We start from the raw sequence: 18,404 nt of genomic DNA on the forward strand, positions 1-18,404 counted from the left end.
TAGTCAATGGGTTATCTTAAAATATTTATTTGCGCAGGCGACTTTTTTTGGCGGTTTTCTGGACTATCGCCAAATATATAAACCTTTATTGCGGCCCAATTTACCACCCAATTTTTTTAAAATTTTGTTTACCCCCCCCTAATTCAAGTGTCTAGATTCCAAATATGTAAAAAAAATTATATGTTTATTCAGAGAAAGTACGTTCTTGTGTCTGATTTCGTAACTTAATTAATAGTTAGCACTAATTAATTAACATATTTGAGGTCACCCCCAGGAACCATTAAGATTGACACTTAGTTCGTGAAAATCCGATCATTAGAACGAAAGTTATTCAGCGTGATTCGTTTTTTTTTTTTGCGGACTGTACATCTGTAAGTGTAAGCATATGGTTAGAAATTTTTTTCGTTGATGGTGAAGGACCCAAGAAAATCAACATGATAGGTACTTAAAGGCATATCCACCTTTGGAAAAGGGAATTGAAAACCTGCTCCCTTTATCCTTTTTTATTGAACTACATGCATTTTACACAATTAACTACGTCCTCCACACAGATACTTATATTGGGAAAAATAATTTTCTTCATTCAGGTTTTGAGTCTTATTGATGGCAAAATAGCTTAAATTATATGCATCCATCACTTTTTCAACCTGTATAACAATAGGGACCGTTACTATATCTCTGTCATTTACTAATTTTAAAAAAAGTACATCATTTTCAAGGGAATTGTCATCAGCTTCACCTCATTTAATTTCACCTCATTTTATCAATTCTTTGATTGTCTTAATATATTTATCAGTTACTTGTGCAGACATAATTTTACTGCCATAATCATAAGTAATAATTATAGATATAAATAATTAAGAATATAAATAATTATAGATAAAAATAATTATAGATGTAAATAATTATAGATGTAAATAATTATAGATATAAAAAATTATAGACGTAAGACCGAAATAATTATAGACATAATTATTTCGGGACAGCCTATACTTGATGCTGGGACAGGACAGCCTGGGCTCATGTCCCAGAGGTCGTGGGTTCGATCCTCGCCGAACGAAGATCCCCGTGTAGCAAATGGTGACTGATGCATGTTAAATCTGTCGAGTCTCAAAGTCCTCCATGTTTCCGTAACAAATCAAACCTCTGGGGGTACTGATCCAAGAGTTTCCTTGTCTTCTGGATTGGTTCAAAATGACAAGACTACGGAGTTGAAAATGACAAGACTACGGAGTCGGCTGTTCAACGACGGTTATAAAATAAAATATAAAATATACTTGATGCGGGATAGCTGTTTTAAAGCATGAACATTGCGCATTTATGTTCCAAGCCAATTAATTATTTCACTGTTAAGTTTTTCGAGATACAAAGCCTATCACGCAATTTGGAAGTTACTTTCCTTTTTTCCCCATAGTATTTTGAAAAGCAGAACATGCAGTAACAATTTTAAATTTATTCTCAAATAAATAGATACAAACTTTTACTAAAGCTTGAAGAAAAAGGCAAACACTTCTAATTCATATCTCGAATACTTTTCTTCCAAAGCTGTTTCTTAATGCACAGGATGGAGTTTTCCATCACCAGCTTCTTGTAAGCATAATCAAATTTAGAAGCATCTGCGTGCAATTCCATTTTATCACCTTGCTTAAATAAATACGGAACAACGGTTCAAGTGAGTATTTCTTTAAGTTTTCGAAAGATAGTTTTCGCTCTTCTAATTTAAATTCAATTATATTAGGTAATGAATCACTCAATGGTTTTGCAATGTTAGCGCAATTTCGAACAAAGTTTCTGAAATAGATAGTAAGCAAATGAAAACTTTGGAGTTGTTTAATGTTTTTGGTTTCTGGAAGCTTCTTTACGACCTTCTTTTTTGCGCTAAAGGGGTTATATTTCCTTTTTCTATTATATGTCCCAAGAAAGCAACTCGAGTTTTAAGAAATTAACATTTAGTAAAATTAGTTTTTATTCCTTAATCTGATGCTGTTTTAAGAACCCTAGTTAAACATTAAAATTATTCTTCCTCTTCATAATTAGTGGGAATTTGAATATCATAAAAGTAAATGACTACGCTATAATTATCCTATTAATTAAATAAAAAAGGAGAAATTAATCTCTAAAATTCAGCTGGGCTAATTGACAAAGACAAAAGGAATTTTGCAGTGACAAATGAATTCTATTTTTGACTTTCTTTGTGAAAGGAAATAAACCATGTCTAAGATGAGTATCTTAACACCCTTTAATTGATCTAGAACATCATCATTTATCACAGGAAAAAAATGCTCCTTAACCATTTTCTTATTTAACTATCTGTAATCTACACAAAGATTCATGCATTGGTCCATTTTTCTTTTTAAATAAAATTGATGGGGAAGCAAAATCTGAACTATTGTGTTTAACTCTTCCCTCTCTAAGCCGCTCATTAATTTCTTTATCACTTTTTATTTATCAATAAGAAAACTTTCTAGGTTTGGAGTATTTAGGTAAGTTAGAGTAGACTTTGTTTAATTCGGAGCATAATTATTGAGAAGTTCAAAAATATCATTTCTTATTTTTATATCTGTTACATGAAATATATCAGCATCACAATCATTTTTATCAATGTGTAAACATTAAAAAAATAACAATATCATAATATCAAAAAATCATTTCATCGCAATTGTTCAAAAAATGAAGATCTTCATGATCTCACAAAATATTTGAACTTGACCTAGATTTATTTTCTCTCTCAAAATTGTTTAGTTCGGGGAAAAATGAAGAATAATTTATTTTAACTTCCGCGTTCTTAAATTTTGAGGATTTACTTAAGTTTGAAACTGCACATAGTCTTTCTAGAAGATATCTAATAGTTTTCAGAGGCACAGTTGAATTTGAAGATAATTGATAGCAGCATGTGACAAATAGTATTTGCTTTTCGATAGATTCTTTTAAGAAAACGGAAAGTTGATACACTTTCGCACTAATTTTTTCACCAAAATAACTGGTTAATTGAACAGTATGGGAAATTTATCTTTAAAATTTCTGAAGGAATCTTTCATGAAACATATCCTTAATCCGCTATCTGTAACGAATTTGATTTTCCTCCCATCTATATTTAAATCCATATATTCCAATTTAATTAGATATTTATTCTCTAAAGGAAGATGTTTACTTTTAATTTGATTTATAGGGTTAGAGTTATTTTGAGGAGAAGTGTCACAAATTTAATTTACCATTTCAAAGCGAATATTAGCTTCATGTGAAATAAGCATTACATCCGCATGTATATTAATTACGAATTTCTGAGGGTTTACTACTTTTATGGTTAGGTGGGAAATATTTTTCCTGTTGCTCGTTTATATTGTATGCAAAATTATTTTCGTGACGATGTTGAAATTCTGTAGAATATTTGAATGAATAGTTTATTTTTTTAACTGTAAATTTCACATTCTCGATGAAGTTCAATGAGTTTTATCCATTCATGTAATTTATGTTAACTGACGTGGTGTGTAGTATCTTTATCCAAAGATTCTTAACGCTTATCTGAAATAATTAAATTGCACAAAGATTTAATGTCATTTTCCCTTCTCAATCTCTGATTGTATTCAAAAATAGGTCGAAGACTCGTGGTAAATTGAATGATATTTTCATCATAATATATTCGAGCAATGCGAAAATCAAATAATAATAATATAAAATGTTTTTTGATTGGGACTGAGTTTTCCTTATTATTAAACCTTTCAATTTAACGTAATTTTTCAATTCTTCATCGGTGATATAATAAATGAGCATTATTTGCTCTTTCTTCAAGTAACGTAATTAATATTTCAGACTTTAAATTATCTTGTGCATTTTTTGCTTTAAATAATCTTTCTAGAGATTGAAAAAATAATGTATTTTAGGCTTCGGTCTGAACGGGGTGCATTGAATGTAAAACTAAATCATGTTGCGCTGGAGGATCTATTCCTACATTGAGTCGGTAAGGGTCTATTGCTACATTACTAGATGCTGCGCTGTGTTTACTGAGTTCTAATTTTTGACCCTCCCTTTGTTGAAGTTAATCCTTTTTCGTCTTTAGTAATTTTAAACTTCTCTGATTCTAACTGTAATCGCTTTTGCTTTGATTACTTCTCTGCTGCGAATTTCCTTTTATTAGTAATATATTCTAACATTTATAATACAAATTTAGAATCAATTTTATATACATCGGAACATGCGATTAGCTTTTTAATTTCAAACACCATTACATTTTCCGGCGTTTCAATATTCAGTTCAGTAACAAGCTGTGAAAGATATTCTTTTTTTGTCTTATACAATTTTAAGAGAAAGTTTCTAACCTTATTTGTAATAAGAAATCTTAGAAGAAAGTTCGTCCAGTTGAAATCTCTGTATATCTCAGAAGCGAAGAAGTATTTTAATTTCCAGATCGCACCCCGTGTCTTGAGCCCCCCCCCATATATAAAAAGGGTGGAAAATGTGATTGACTCTAGATTCAAATAATAACGTATAGCCTCTGATCAAATAACAAATGTAATTAAAAAAATAAGGGTTGGATTATAATTGGCACCTTCTGTTTGAGGTGCAACCATCATGAACCATGAATCAACTTCTATATTATTCGAAGCTGAAGTTGAGATGAATTCGCATTTTGTTGCAGCGCGTGTAATTATTTTGGACTGATGTAATCCCCCAAACTGAATATATACATTTTTACGGTATATATAAGGAATGCGCTCTGAACAGAACATTAACGTTTTGCCATTAAACAATTTTCTATTTTATTTAATTTATAATTCTTCTTTGTATATATATATATATAGATATATATATATATATATATATATATAATAATTTTTCTGGTATATGCATATATTTTGTATCTAATCTATTCATTAATACTGCATGTCCCCAAGACTTCCGAAATTGTAAAAATAAAAGAATATGCTCAAATAGAACATGGAACTTACACTAAAATGTTAAGAAGTTCTATTGATATAATAATTTAATATTTAGAGAATCCTTCAGAAAGATATCGATGTTCAGTAAATTTTTTTTTATTCTATAAAAAATTTCGGAATGTCTACTAACTTTTCTTGGGAATTCATTCTTATGGTAAATTATCAATTATTTTCCTTATACATGAACTTTGAGTTTCATGTATGCATGGAAATATTAGCTGCTTCATTATCTATAATTTGAGTTATATGTTATACAAAAAAAATATCTATATTTATATTGAGTTAAAATATTTCAGGCTAAATCTGTATTTACAAAGTCATTTTTCATTATTACTGCATATTTGATGTTTATATTACGTTTTATTTGAACATGTAATTATGCGAGGATTAACATTACAGTACTAATCAAGAAAACTCTGTCTCTTGATTGTATACCTCGATTACGAAAATGAAAGGTATATTTTTTTCAGAGTAAAATTATTTTTATACTTATTACTACAAAAATATAATGTAGCTTGGAAGAAATATGAAAAAGAAAATCTAACGTAAAAATTAAACAAGAGAACATATTAGCGAAATTGCTGAATATTCCAAAACATGTATCTTAATTACTTATATCAAAGATATTTTATCTTCATTTCCATTTATATACCCCTTTTTTTATACCTTTGTCAATTTTTTGCTGCCATGGTTACGGAACCTCACAACATATGAAATGTGTGTCATTTTCAAGAGCGTGTCTTCATACAGTAACTAAATTATTATTTCATAAATTTTTATTTATAAACTTATTTCCAGTACAAATAAAAGAGATAGGGTATTGATTTGTTATTTAGATTCAACGAATTCATAATATTTCAATTTCATTGGGATTCAGTTAAAATAAATACATTTAGTTTAGTTATATTTGAGAGCATATTCAAACGAAATTTTTTCTAAGCAATCAAATTTAAACCGACGTGGAACAAATAAATGAAAAAATAAATTTCTTATGTAATGTATGCTTATAGTATACGTTTTCAGAAAGGTTTGTATCTTATTTAATGTATGACCCTAGTATACATTTTTAGAATGGTTCGTATCTCATGTAACGTATGTCCCTAGTATACGTTTTCAAAAGGGTTTGTATCGTATATAATGTATGATCCTAGTATACGCTTTTAGAAATATTTGTATCTTATGTATGTCCCAAGTATACGTTTTCAAAAAAGTTCGTATCTTATGTAATGTATGTCTCTAGTATGCGTTGTTAGAAAGGTTTGTAATATTTTATAGTGATACAATGCCTTTTTGAGTGCATATGAAATATGTTTTTATATATTTTATTTTTTGCAATAGCCCTATAAGTCTTATAAATATGTCTGGTACGTTTTCGTAGACATATGCATTTTTAAAAAGCCAATTAACATTCCTGGAGTTTATTATCTGTTAAATATTTGGTTAAATTTTTAATTTCTGTGTAGTAATTTCTTGGCAGTTTTGTATATTATGGTGCTATAAATAATTGTTTTAAAAATAAGTGTTTCTTTCTTTCTTATATTTTATTTGTTTTCTCCTATGAGTAGCCCAATTAGTACCATAACAGATAATGCCTATCTGTAACACTGCAAAACCAGTGGTCTAATACCTATCTGTCGGAGCTAATAGAGTCAAATGGACTGTAACGTTTGGTAATTTTTTATTGAATGAGAAAAGAATGTTAGAAAGCTACGCTTGGCGCATTACAATCTCGCCAATGAGGGCGTGGACACTATCTTAATTTGCTGTTTAAAAATCTCTAAAAATTATGTGTTTTTTCAATTTAATATCAAATTGAGCGTTCATACACTCTTGTGCATGTAGAAAAGGTGTATTTAAAATACTTTATATTGTAAGAAACGCACAGCGTTACTCCATTAAAAGCACAACCGATTTCATTTAGAGTATTTAAAACCTTTAATTCTTAAAATGTCATGAAAAAGGCACCATTCTCAAAAACGCAGATTTGGTTTAGTAAGTTAAAAAAAACTTCTAATTATCACTTAAAACGTGAAAGAAAATCCCTATTCCTCAAAAAGCATAATTGATTTGATTTAGAAATTTAAAAACATCTCGATATCAATCTAATTCTATTTTGAAATGCAATGTAAAAACTGGGTTGTAATTTTCTCTGAATATGATATCGAACAATCAAAAAATTCTTGTGAAGAAATAATTTATTTCAGGTTAACATCCAACCGAGCTTTCATACATAAGTTAAGGAGCGTAATTTAAATATAAACAATTAAAATGAAATAAGCTTACGCCAAACATTTATTCATTCGCATCAAATTAGTATTATATTCACTCCTGGAAACACTCATGTTGGCAAGCTCTGAATATGGTCTATAAATTGTTTTTATTTGAATATAAGTTGGTGTAATTGTGTAAAAGTATTCGATTCTACTATACATCAACCAAAAAATAGATGATTCTTTCTCAGTGATTGGCGATTTATAGGTTAGAATCTCCTTGTCGTCAGACTACCCGTGCGAGGTTTTCGTGGTTTTCCACTCCATATAACGCAAGTGCGGGCTAGTTACATGAAAAAAGTCCTCAATGAAGGCAAAATTTCTCCCAGTACTCGATCCAGGAGTTCCTTTTCTCCAGGATTGGGTTCAAATTTACAAGAATACGGAGTTGGACATCGGTAGTAGTAAACCCAAAAATGGGTCGGCTGTTCAACGATGACTCTAAAAACAAAACAAAAGGTCAGCATAAAAATGTGCTCGTAAGTTTTTGTTGTGTAATAAGATTAGGTTTTCAACATCTGTGAACTGTACAAAGTCGTTTTATCATGCATAATTTCTATTCGCTTCGATTCTGTTAAGCCTCTTTCGAATTCATCTTAATATTCTCCCGGTACAAGTAAATTTCATTCAAGTTATCCCAGAGAAATAAATAGAATTGTAATTTAATGAGATAAATATCAGTTTCAAGGTATTCATTTCACATTTCTTGGGGAATTGACAATTAATTTATGATTTCAAAGTAATTCAATGAATTCGAGTGATATTAGCTTCATAAGAATTTCTGATTTAAATATAAAACATTCCCGATAAAAAAAATATGTAAAAAAGTAACTAAATTTAGTAAGTAGCTAGATGGTGTTCTGAATCAGGCTTATCTGTCAATCCATCAAAGATAAGTTATGTAGCCTTCACATGAAAAAGGCAACTTGATCTAGTTAATGTATACTACCTGGACCATAAAATGGAACTCACGGAGAAAGTCAAGTTTCTAGGGGTTTATTTTGACTCCAAACTAAATTGGGGTCATCAACTTGAATACTGTACCAACAGGGCCAGAAAAATTTTCTGGTCTTGCACAAATGCTATTGGTAGAACATGGGGACTGTCCCCCAAAATAGTTTACTGGATATACTCAATGATTATTAGTCATATCATCACTTATGACGCAATCGTCTGGTGGTCGAGGACTAGATTCAGCTCCGCAAGGTCTAATCTTAACAGACTACAAAGAATGGTCTGTGTACTCCTGTCAGGATGTCTCAGGACCACTCCTACAGCTGCTCTAGAGAGCTTACTTAGGCTTCTTCCATTGAACTTACGCTTTGAAGTTGAAGCTCAGACAGGTGTAAAGCGTCTTATGTACCTTGGCCTATGGAAAGAGCATTCTAAACACTTGTCATGGGGACATCTTGTTTCACAAGTGATGGATTTATCCTCTTTTATTATGCCTAATGACTATATGTCACTAAGATACGCTTTTCGCAAGCCCTTCAAGATCCATTTTCCTGCTAGAGATGAATGGTTTAATTCTCCTCGGTGGCTTAAAGGCAAATGCCTAATATGGTACACTGATGGTTCAAAGATTGGTGCCAAATCAGGAGCAGGAATTTATTGCTCCAATGATGGTATCAAACGTCACTTTCCCCTGGGAAATTATGCCACTGTTTTTCAGGCTGAGGTCTATGCCATTATCTTGTGCTGCAAGTTATGCTTAGACAAGGGATATCAAAATACGACTATCCGCATCTGTTCTGACAGTCAGGCTGCTCTCCTATCACTGTCAATGTGTAAATTCACCTCTTTGTTAGTGTGGGAATGTTTCTCGGTCCTCTGTGACCTGTCCGCTCATAACAAGGTATCCCTGCATTGGGTACCAGGACATATGGGTATCGGTGGAAATGAGCTAGCTGATGAAGCATCACGGGCTGGCTTTAATGCAATTTTCAGGAGCCCTGAACCTGCGTTGGGAATTTCTCCCTCCTCATTTAGGGCAACCATTTTCAAGCTCTACGGCAAGATTGCCCATGAGCAATGGCGCGCTGCTGACGGTCAGAGACAAGCTAAGGAGCTGAATCGTGACGGTCCTAGTGTACGTCAAAAGGAGCTGTTAAAGCTTAATAGGAACAGTATAAGGAAGATCATAGGTCTTCTTACTGGTCACTGTATCCTCAGGAGACACCTAAACATTATGGGAATAGAATCCAATTCTCTTTGTCGGGGATGTCATCTAGAAGAAGAGACATCACGACACATACTTTGTGATTGTGATGTCTATTCTGCTCAAAGATTTGAGCATCTAGGGCAGCATTGCGTCAATGCCTGGGAACTGCAAGATGTTCCTGTAAGGTGTCTGCTGAATTTTATTTCAGCTATAGGGCTTTCATGCTAATCATGATTTAGGGTTTGGGTACAATAGATCTCTGGTCGATGTGCCCTGCTCGTTAGAGCTGCCCAACCTCTAAGTCTAATCACATATATAGCAGCGGTATTCGCACTATTCTTTAAACAATTAGAGAAAAAGTTCAATTAATTACAGTTTTTAAAAATTAAAAATATTTGCTGCAAAATTTTGACAAGAAAACTTTTGTAAAACTATTTTAAAGTATTACACTAACTATACAATTATTTGCATTTATCATTATGTATAAAAAATAGTTTTTATTTTAAAATTTCCACAATTTAATTTTTAAAAAAAATAAAATTAATCAAACTAGAAAATAAGAGCCTAAATTAATCAAGCATTTTTTATTATAAATCACACAAAACTCGAAGCTATGATAAGTTCTATCGTAACTTTGAAATTACTTTAAGTAATGAGCGTTTTAATGAATTTGATCAACCCTATTGAGGCATTTCAACAATGTTTTTTTATACAGTTAGTTATTTGAAACTAAAGATCAATGATGAAGTAGAGTTTGAAAGAGTCTCCGAATTTTTTAAAAAAGAGGGTTTTATTACAAATACTTTTATTGAAACTGAAATTAAGGGCAAACTTACAACAGAAGTTTTTTCTCACTCCAGAAAATAATTAGATCACATTATAAATCATGCATGTTAAAACTATAAATCTACAAAAGTGAAACCTGCACAATTCAATAAAGAAAAATTACTTCTAACTTGGGTAAGAAAAATAACAAAACAAAAAAAAAAAAAAAATTGGACCTATAAAGGATGGCCTTGTTTGGAGAATGAAAACAAACTTAAAAAGAAAAATTATTGAGTACTTGAGCAACACATAAAATTCATGAAAGTTAAAAGCTATAAAAAGAAAGTCGACAATCGAAAAGTTTGGAGATGTTTGGTGAGGGAGGATTTTTCATTGANCTAAAATTTTATTACTTTGTCTATAAATATATAATATTAGGAGAAATGTTTCTTTGTAAAAGTTTCTGCATATGCTAAAATAGGTTTTGTGTATACAAGTTCGTTACAATTTTTATTTAATAATTTTTTAACGACTTTCATACATATTTAATGCATTTATATATTTAATGGAAATGTTCTTGATACATTGTAGGAGGTCTCAAAGTATATGTTAAGCCCCAAAGTCATGTATTTGGAGAAATGTCCGCAACTTGGGAATTATATGGAGATCAAGGAGACATGTGGAGACGGGCTAATATCTCGATACCGAGATTTGCAGAAAACTTTCAAGTATATATATATTTCCTATATCTTTTACAATACATGCATATTGATTAAATTGTTATCGAAATTATATTAAATTGCATAACTAAATTTTTCCATACTTAGATGCACATGGCTTGTTGAAATGACCTAAAGTGTGATAGTTAATAGAGAGATTTCGCACTTTAACGTATGTTTCCATACGCAAGATTTGAAGTAACTGCTCATGTTCGCATTTATTTTAGATGTTACGCATCTTTACGTTATGTTTGCGTGATTAACGCTACAAAGACAAAGTTACAAGCACGCTGTTTATAGCTTTCAAATATTGTTTTCTGCTTAAGTCTATATTAGAACTTAAAACATGGAATGCGAATTTGACGAAATATATTGATGGAATTTAGAAATGAATCTTGTGATATTACAACAATTGGGTGAACGAAGAGATCGTCAACGTCCATTGTAAATGTTTGTTTTGATTTTTTAGTCAAAGTTAAAACGATATTTTATTACGTGGACGTTTTTAACTTAGCGGATTTTTGCTAAAGTTTTCACTTACGTAAGTTTGATACTTTTTTCACTGATGCATGCGCATGTCACTAGGATTGACGAATTCAGAAAAGCTCATTCCATGTATGATACCGTGGGTCGTGAAGGGAGAAGCGTTCGATCACGTATTCTGAACGGGTTTAGTTACGAAATCCGAAGCAAAAATGTACAGTGCACAAAATAAAAAATGGAGCTTCCAGAATAACTTTTGATTTAACGATCGGATTTTCAAGTTTTAGGACTCAATTTTAAAGGTTTGAAGGGGTGACCACAAATATAATAATTGATTAGTGCAGTAAGATATTTTAAGTTATGAAATCAGACATAAAAATTTACTTATGATTAGATGTCAAATAGTTCCGAAGATGTGGCAAAGTACGCAAAAAGGGACATTTACATAACGAGAAGCGGAAGGCAAGTAATAAGTTTAATGTATCCAACTACTTTCGACATTTTTTTTTTAAAAATTTATTATAAAATTTAAAAAAGAAACGAGTTTATTTGTTTTATAATGTGTGAAAACTTATAAGAAACTAGCAATGAAAATTATTATTATTTTGTTTTTGTTTCCAAAATTGCCGTTTTTAGGTAAAAATAAGGCGTTTTTTTTGCATATTTGCTAAACACTGTAAAAAATTTCTATCCTCAACACAAAAAATCCTTTGAGGATTTTATTTAGAAAGCTATCAACTTTTAAACTTATTATATTGAAAACGATTGCATATACTACAGAGTTAAGGATCAGTATAATTAAAAAAGCACATTTTTAAAAATGTTCCCATTTGTCTTTACAAAAAAACATGCATAAAATTTAAATTTAAAATTTTCTCTTAGCCTGTAGTTTAAAACATCTGAGCTCTAATTATTAAACACTCATGAAAAATTGTGGAAAATTATTTTAAAAACAAATTAAAATATCGTGTTTCAGATGGTATAAAATGTCAAAAAAGTTTTATTTTGAGATAAACGCATTTAAAGACTTAAAATCACTAGTCTATACAGTGTGTGCCAAAACTTGGCTATACCCAAATAAACTGTCCAAATGATCCTGCATGCATGAAGTGTGCGGGAGCTCACTTTACATTTCAATGCACGAAACCCAGAAGCCTTCCTGCTACCTGCATCAATTGCAATGGAGACCACCCGGCCTGTTTTTCAGGCTGTGGGGCCAGACCAAGGAGAAAACCACAGCAGAAGCACAGACAGCCCAAGAGTGCCACCAAAGCTGCAAACAGATTGCTGCAGATCTTCCGGGAACTGCAAGAATTCCTACAGAACGAGGAGTTAGTACAGCTAATCCGATCTTTACTTCCCGAAAACAAGACATACTGATCTTCACTTCTCCATGACGTTGACTACTCAGTCAAGCCATAATCTTAAATCGACTTAGAAACATCATACTACTTACCACCTAAAGGATCTACCTCAAGGACTTTTATCACATGATGAAGGGGTAAAGGGCAGTTCCGGCCTCAGGCACCAAAAACCACCTAACAGACCAAGATCTATCCAGTGTTATCACCTTGCACGAAAACTGCTATCACTTTGTAAAAAAATGGAGTACAAACAAAATTAAAGTTTTTTACAGAAAACTTAAATTACAGGAATTATAAATTTATAATAAACTCAATTTCTCATTACCCAAAACTATGTTTTTGCACTAGTCAGATACTTTAAGCAAGAGAGCTCTTAAACTTATTGAGACCATATTTTGCAGACGAGAGTCAGAAATGCTCTTTCGAAAAAGCTTATTTTAATAAAATACATTTAAGTATCGGAATTCGTAATTTAAATGCCATCAGCTAAAATTAATTAACAATCTGAATCCTCAAATAGTTTAGATTAAATCGTTGTGAGTGGAAATCTGAATAACTGATCAAATGTCCGTTTGGTGTTCCGTTTTTATTTTATTTTGTGCACTCTTATCAATATCATTCAGAAAATTTTTTGTAGCATAGTATATTACAAGTTCACCTTTCATGCATTTGGTTATATTATTACTAGAGGGCTAAGCCCCCTGTTCGCTGCCACTCCCTAACCCCGATGATTGCTTCGCAATAATTGTTCTTTCTTGGCAGAAAACAGTTTTTCTACTGAAGTTAAAATTATTCAGTAAATATATATGTACTAAAATGAATTCTGTTTGCTTACGCTTGTGCCTCCACTTCCAACGACTGAATATTATTATTTATTAGTATTATAAATAATGAGCTCTATTGGTGAACAGAAGAATTTTTCTAAGTAATAATTTTTTAAAATAACACTTATATTGTTATTACATTTTATTGTTCAAACAAATTTGACGAGCTCACGACTGTAATTTAATATTTTCGCATACCAAACGGGCGGATATATAAAATGCTATTTTTGTTTGCATCTCGTTGCGCATGAACCGGATCGTTAAGTTCTAAATCATTTAATAGATTTCTTTAAATGTAATTTATAGCAGTATATTAATGTTATTTGCACAATAATAGTAATGGTAAAACTGTTAGTAAGATTAGACCACCTTTCTAAAATTTTATTACTTTGTCTTAAAAAATAACACACCATATCTTAAAATTTAGCGCAGAATTACATTATAATAGTAATAATAATAAAAAAAACCCAACAGCAATTCTCTTAGTTTCAAACTCATGATTTAAAAGTGTACTTATAGCAGTATAGGAAAATAACTTCAAATTAGGGATACAAAAATATTTATAGAAAAACAATACCCTTATAACTTTTGTTAATTTCATGCTGAGGACAACCAAAAGAATATAGAAATGAATGAGGAAAAACTGGATGCAACCACGTGATTTTTTGGCCAATAAAGATGCACTTACAACAATGGAAAACTTCGAAACCAAAATTACATTTTTATACATAGTAAGAAACAATAGCCTTGCTTTACTTAAATAGAAATGAATAGAAATAAGATTAAATATTACTTCGTGTGATGGAAATTTGCGCGATAATCAAAATTAACACTAAAAATTTCATTTTCTGAACTTATGTACAATTTTAAATTATTCGATTTGCAGTGGAGCGATTGTTAAATAAATTTAATTAACTCACAAGCAAAAGTAAAAAAACAAAAACTGTTATTCAAGTGTAGCATATTAGCATGAAAGAGCATTTATTTTGGCATTTACTGGAGTCAATGTAGCAAAATAGTTAATAAACTATGAACGCAAAAGTAAAACTTAAAACCAAGGCAAGAACTTAAACCAAAGGCAAAAACTGAATAAACTTTATTTAGCTTTTGTTTAAACTTTAATTAAACATTCGCATTACATAAATATTTTTAGTGATATTAACTTAAGTGATTTCATTTGTAACTTCATCTTTATTTTATCTACATTTTATTTTACCTACACTCAACATTTTTTAAATATATTTATAAACTTATTTATTATTTTTTCTTATATTTTTTGAAATCTTGTTTTCAAAAAGGTAAAAAAGAATAAAAAGTTAATGGACCTAACTTTGTTTTTGCATATTCACACTTACGATTGCTCTACTATCAAAGTGTAACTTCTGTTTTCACTATTTATTCAGTTTTAGTTTTCCTCAACCCTTTTACAAAATATTTCTCTTCAACATATTGCTCTGGTTTCCCCTCTTGGGGGTTTATTTGATGTCTTTTGTATTTTTTGTTGGAACTGTCACACAGGTTTTTACCCGAGACAAGTCTGTGTTTATTATTTCAGAAACTTTGTTTTGTAGAGTTATTCTCAAAATGCTTTTATTTTTAGTTCAGAAATTGCTTTTCCAAATTCTCGCAAGCAATTTTGCAGCTAGATTTTTTTAAAAATAGTGTGCAAAGGTAATTAATTATCATAATAGCATAGTAAGTAGTTTTTTTAAAGTATTTTAATTGTTAAAAATGCTAATTTATTGGAAATTTATTATAAAATGAAGTTATATCTTAAACGTCTGAATTTATATCTTCAAACAAAAGTTAATGTTTTAGTATTAATTTGAAGCATTTTTATAAGCCTTTATGAAGAATGAATATCCTTTTTGAAATGTTAATATATTTAGAAAATTATTTACAACAGTTAAAACATTTGTGGAAGTTCAGTAATTTATAATAAAAATAGGTTTTTATTGAAGCAAATTTTTTAAAAATCTCTTTTTTAAATAATTGGCAGCCATATTAGGAACATCTAGTAGTAGTATAACATCCTACCGTGCCTATTGAAGAAATTAAGAAAATTCGGCCAAAGACAAGAATTAATTTATAAGAAAAAGAATGGATAAATAAAATATATTTAATAACGGATTCATACATAAAGTAAAAAAAATTAATGTTCATTATGGTATAATATAATTTGCGCCAAAAAATAATAATCGTAGAGCGGTTATCTTAAACTCTCAGTTTAGAAGTCAAACAAAATCAAAAACCAAATAATAACAATACAGGTAATCTTAACCCTTAAATTTTAGAAACAAAAATATTTACAGGAAAATAATAACTTTACGACTTATATCAATTTTATGCTGATGACAATCAAACCAATATGAATCAACCTTGGCCAATCAAAATGTATTGACAACAATGGAAAATAGTGACACCATTATTAGAATAACTGTAAGATTTAGAATTGACACAAGCCATAAACTTGTTGTCATATTTAATCATATAATCTTTTTCGAAATTAACTTACAAAATTTGATTTCACTGCCACGAATTTAAATCTAATGCTAAACTTAATATGAAAATGTTTGAACCATCTTAAATACATTTAAAAAACAGGTCATGAAAGGTATCATTTTCGCAAAACATATTTTGCGTTGTAATCATTTTGTTACATAATGTTATGTTTTGAATTTTTACACAATTTACACGAATCTAACGGCGAGCAATTATGAAAGTTATGTCTAAAATTAATAATTAATACAATTTAACAATGGGTTATTCATAATTATTAATATTAATTATAAATATTTTTTAAAAATTGATTTCTAAAATAATTAGTGAAAAAAGCTACTATTTTTTATTAATTATTATTATTAACTATAATTAATATTATTTATTAATAAATCTTATTTTTTAAATTAATATTTCTCTCAAAATTAAATTTTGGACTTTAGCATAACATAATCTTTATTTCCAATGCTTATAATCATTATTATTATTCAATTGAAAAAATAATAATAAACATTTAATAAATGTATGGGCACTATTTCTATTTTTGTAAATAACTTTTTTTTTCACCGTTATTTTTTGAAAAAAAAGCAAGTGTAATACTTTTGCATTTTTGGTGACAAGTTATTATGTTGGCAAAATGTAGTTTGAGAATGTTAAAAGCGTTTAAGAATTTTTAAAAAAACAAAGTAGTGCAATTCAAGTTTATCCAAGGAAAAAAAATTCTGGTAAAATTCAGATAACGTACTGTGTGGGAATGGTATTTCTGGTACAAGAATCCCATAATTCTGGTTAATAAAACCAAAATGTATATAAAATATTTAACAATTTTTCCGTAAAAATAGTAACGGTTTACAGGAAGTTATGGTTGTCCAAAATAACGTTATTACTTCTCTTTTAGTAAAAAATGCAAAACTGAAAAGTATATTTAATCGAATGAATGGTTCTTATGCCATGTATCATAATACAATTATCCAATTTAATGACATATTATGAAACCATATTTTAGTCTTTATTTTATTATCATTATTTTATTACTTCAGTGAAAATTATCGAACTTTTGTGTTTCCATAATGCCAGAAACGCGGTAAATTTTGCGATACTTTTGACCATTTTTCCCCCTGTATGGACAGCCTTATTTTAGTCTAATTTTGGTTATTGAATAGGATTTTATACACATGAATCGGTGTTCTTTTAAGGCAGGCTCTTTGAACCACGTATTAAATAAAAATAAAAATCCAAACTTTTAAAAAAAAGCTACTATATTTTATTGCAAATAAAAGGGACTTCGAAATATTTTACAAAAATATTTGTGTTAATATATTACTTACAATGATACTTCAAATAAAAAAAATCTTTAGCTATTATAAAAAATATATTTTTCTAAATATATTAAATCAAATTTCTGAATAATTTATTCGAAAATTCTGATGTTACTGATGTAATTTCTGGTAAATTATTTCTAATAATAGCTAAAACAATTTCTCACTGAATAATATTTTGCTTACTTATTGTGTACTTTATAATATTTTCAATTTTACTTTTATCTCCAAATTAATGAAACATTAGATTTTTTAAAATATTTCATTGCATCTGATCTAATATGCAGACTGTTAATAATAATGAATAAACAATTTACTAGAGCACAGCATTCAATTATATATTGATTTCACCTCTGTAACCTATGCAATTAATGACTTCAAGTAAGCTTGAAGTTAACTCACCTCATACATTTATATATGCTTTCAACAATATAAAATACAGGAAAAGATTTTAATTATATTCAAAATTGCACTAAAACTGCAATAGAAATGTTAAAATAAGTTAATTTCAAAAATGTGACGATTTTTGCTTGGATCGTTCAAAGTCTAAAATTAATTAATGGATTAGTAATATAAATTTAACTTGTTTTTATTTTACCTCTTTAAATAAAATATAATAATAACAACAGCATTTGAAATATTTTTGTTTTAATACAAAGTACCTTTTTAATACACAGTAATTAAAACAAAATAGCACACAATGAAAAATAACTTTTAATTTGAGAAATTGCAGTTTAAAAGCAAATGTTTTTTTTTTTAAATTTCCCTATATCAAATTCGATTTTTATCTTTGATTTTTAGTTATTCGTTCTTTCTTTAAATCTCTAAGACGCATTTAAAATTGTTTGAAGAATAGCTATTAAACTTATATCATTTATAAGAAAAAAACCTTAAATGTTTAAAAATACTAGATAGTTAGAAAATTGTTTTTGGATCTTTTCAAATCTTAGCTTAACAAAGAAAAAGAATAATAAAATGAAAAGGATTTAAAGAGCTCAAGAAACATGTTTTTAATATTTATTGGTAGCTTTTCTATTTAATTCTGAATTTAAAACAAGAAACT

General features: G+C 29.4%; 1 protein-coding gene across 2 annotated transcripts in view; it reads left to right on the forward strand.

The window, feature by feature from the left end:
• The window catches only part of LOC107448829 (uncharacterized), a 234,699-nt gene that overhangs the window by 193,891 nt on the left and 22,404 nt on the right, over nucleotides 1-18,404 (forward strand). For both annotated transcript variants that reach the window (XM_016064181.3, XM_016064182.3), the window contains one exon: nucleotides 10,725-10,861. In XM_016064181.3, coding sequence (XP_015919667.2) covers nucleotides 10,725-10,861 — 137 coding nt within the window. The remainder of the gene's footprint in view (nucleotides 1-10,724; nucleotides 10,862-18,404) is intronic.

This window comes from Parasteatoda tepidariorum, chromosome 2 (assembly GCF_043381705.1).
Source record: "Parasteatoda tepidariorum isolate YZ-2023 chromosome 2, CAS_Ptep_4.0, whole genome shotgun sequence".
NCBI classification, from domain to species: Eukaryota; Metazoa; Arthropoda; class Arachnida; order Araneae; family Theridiidae; genus Parasteatoda; species Parasteatoda tepidariorum.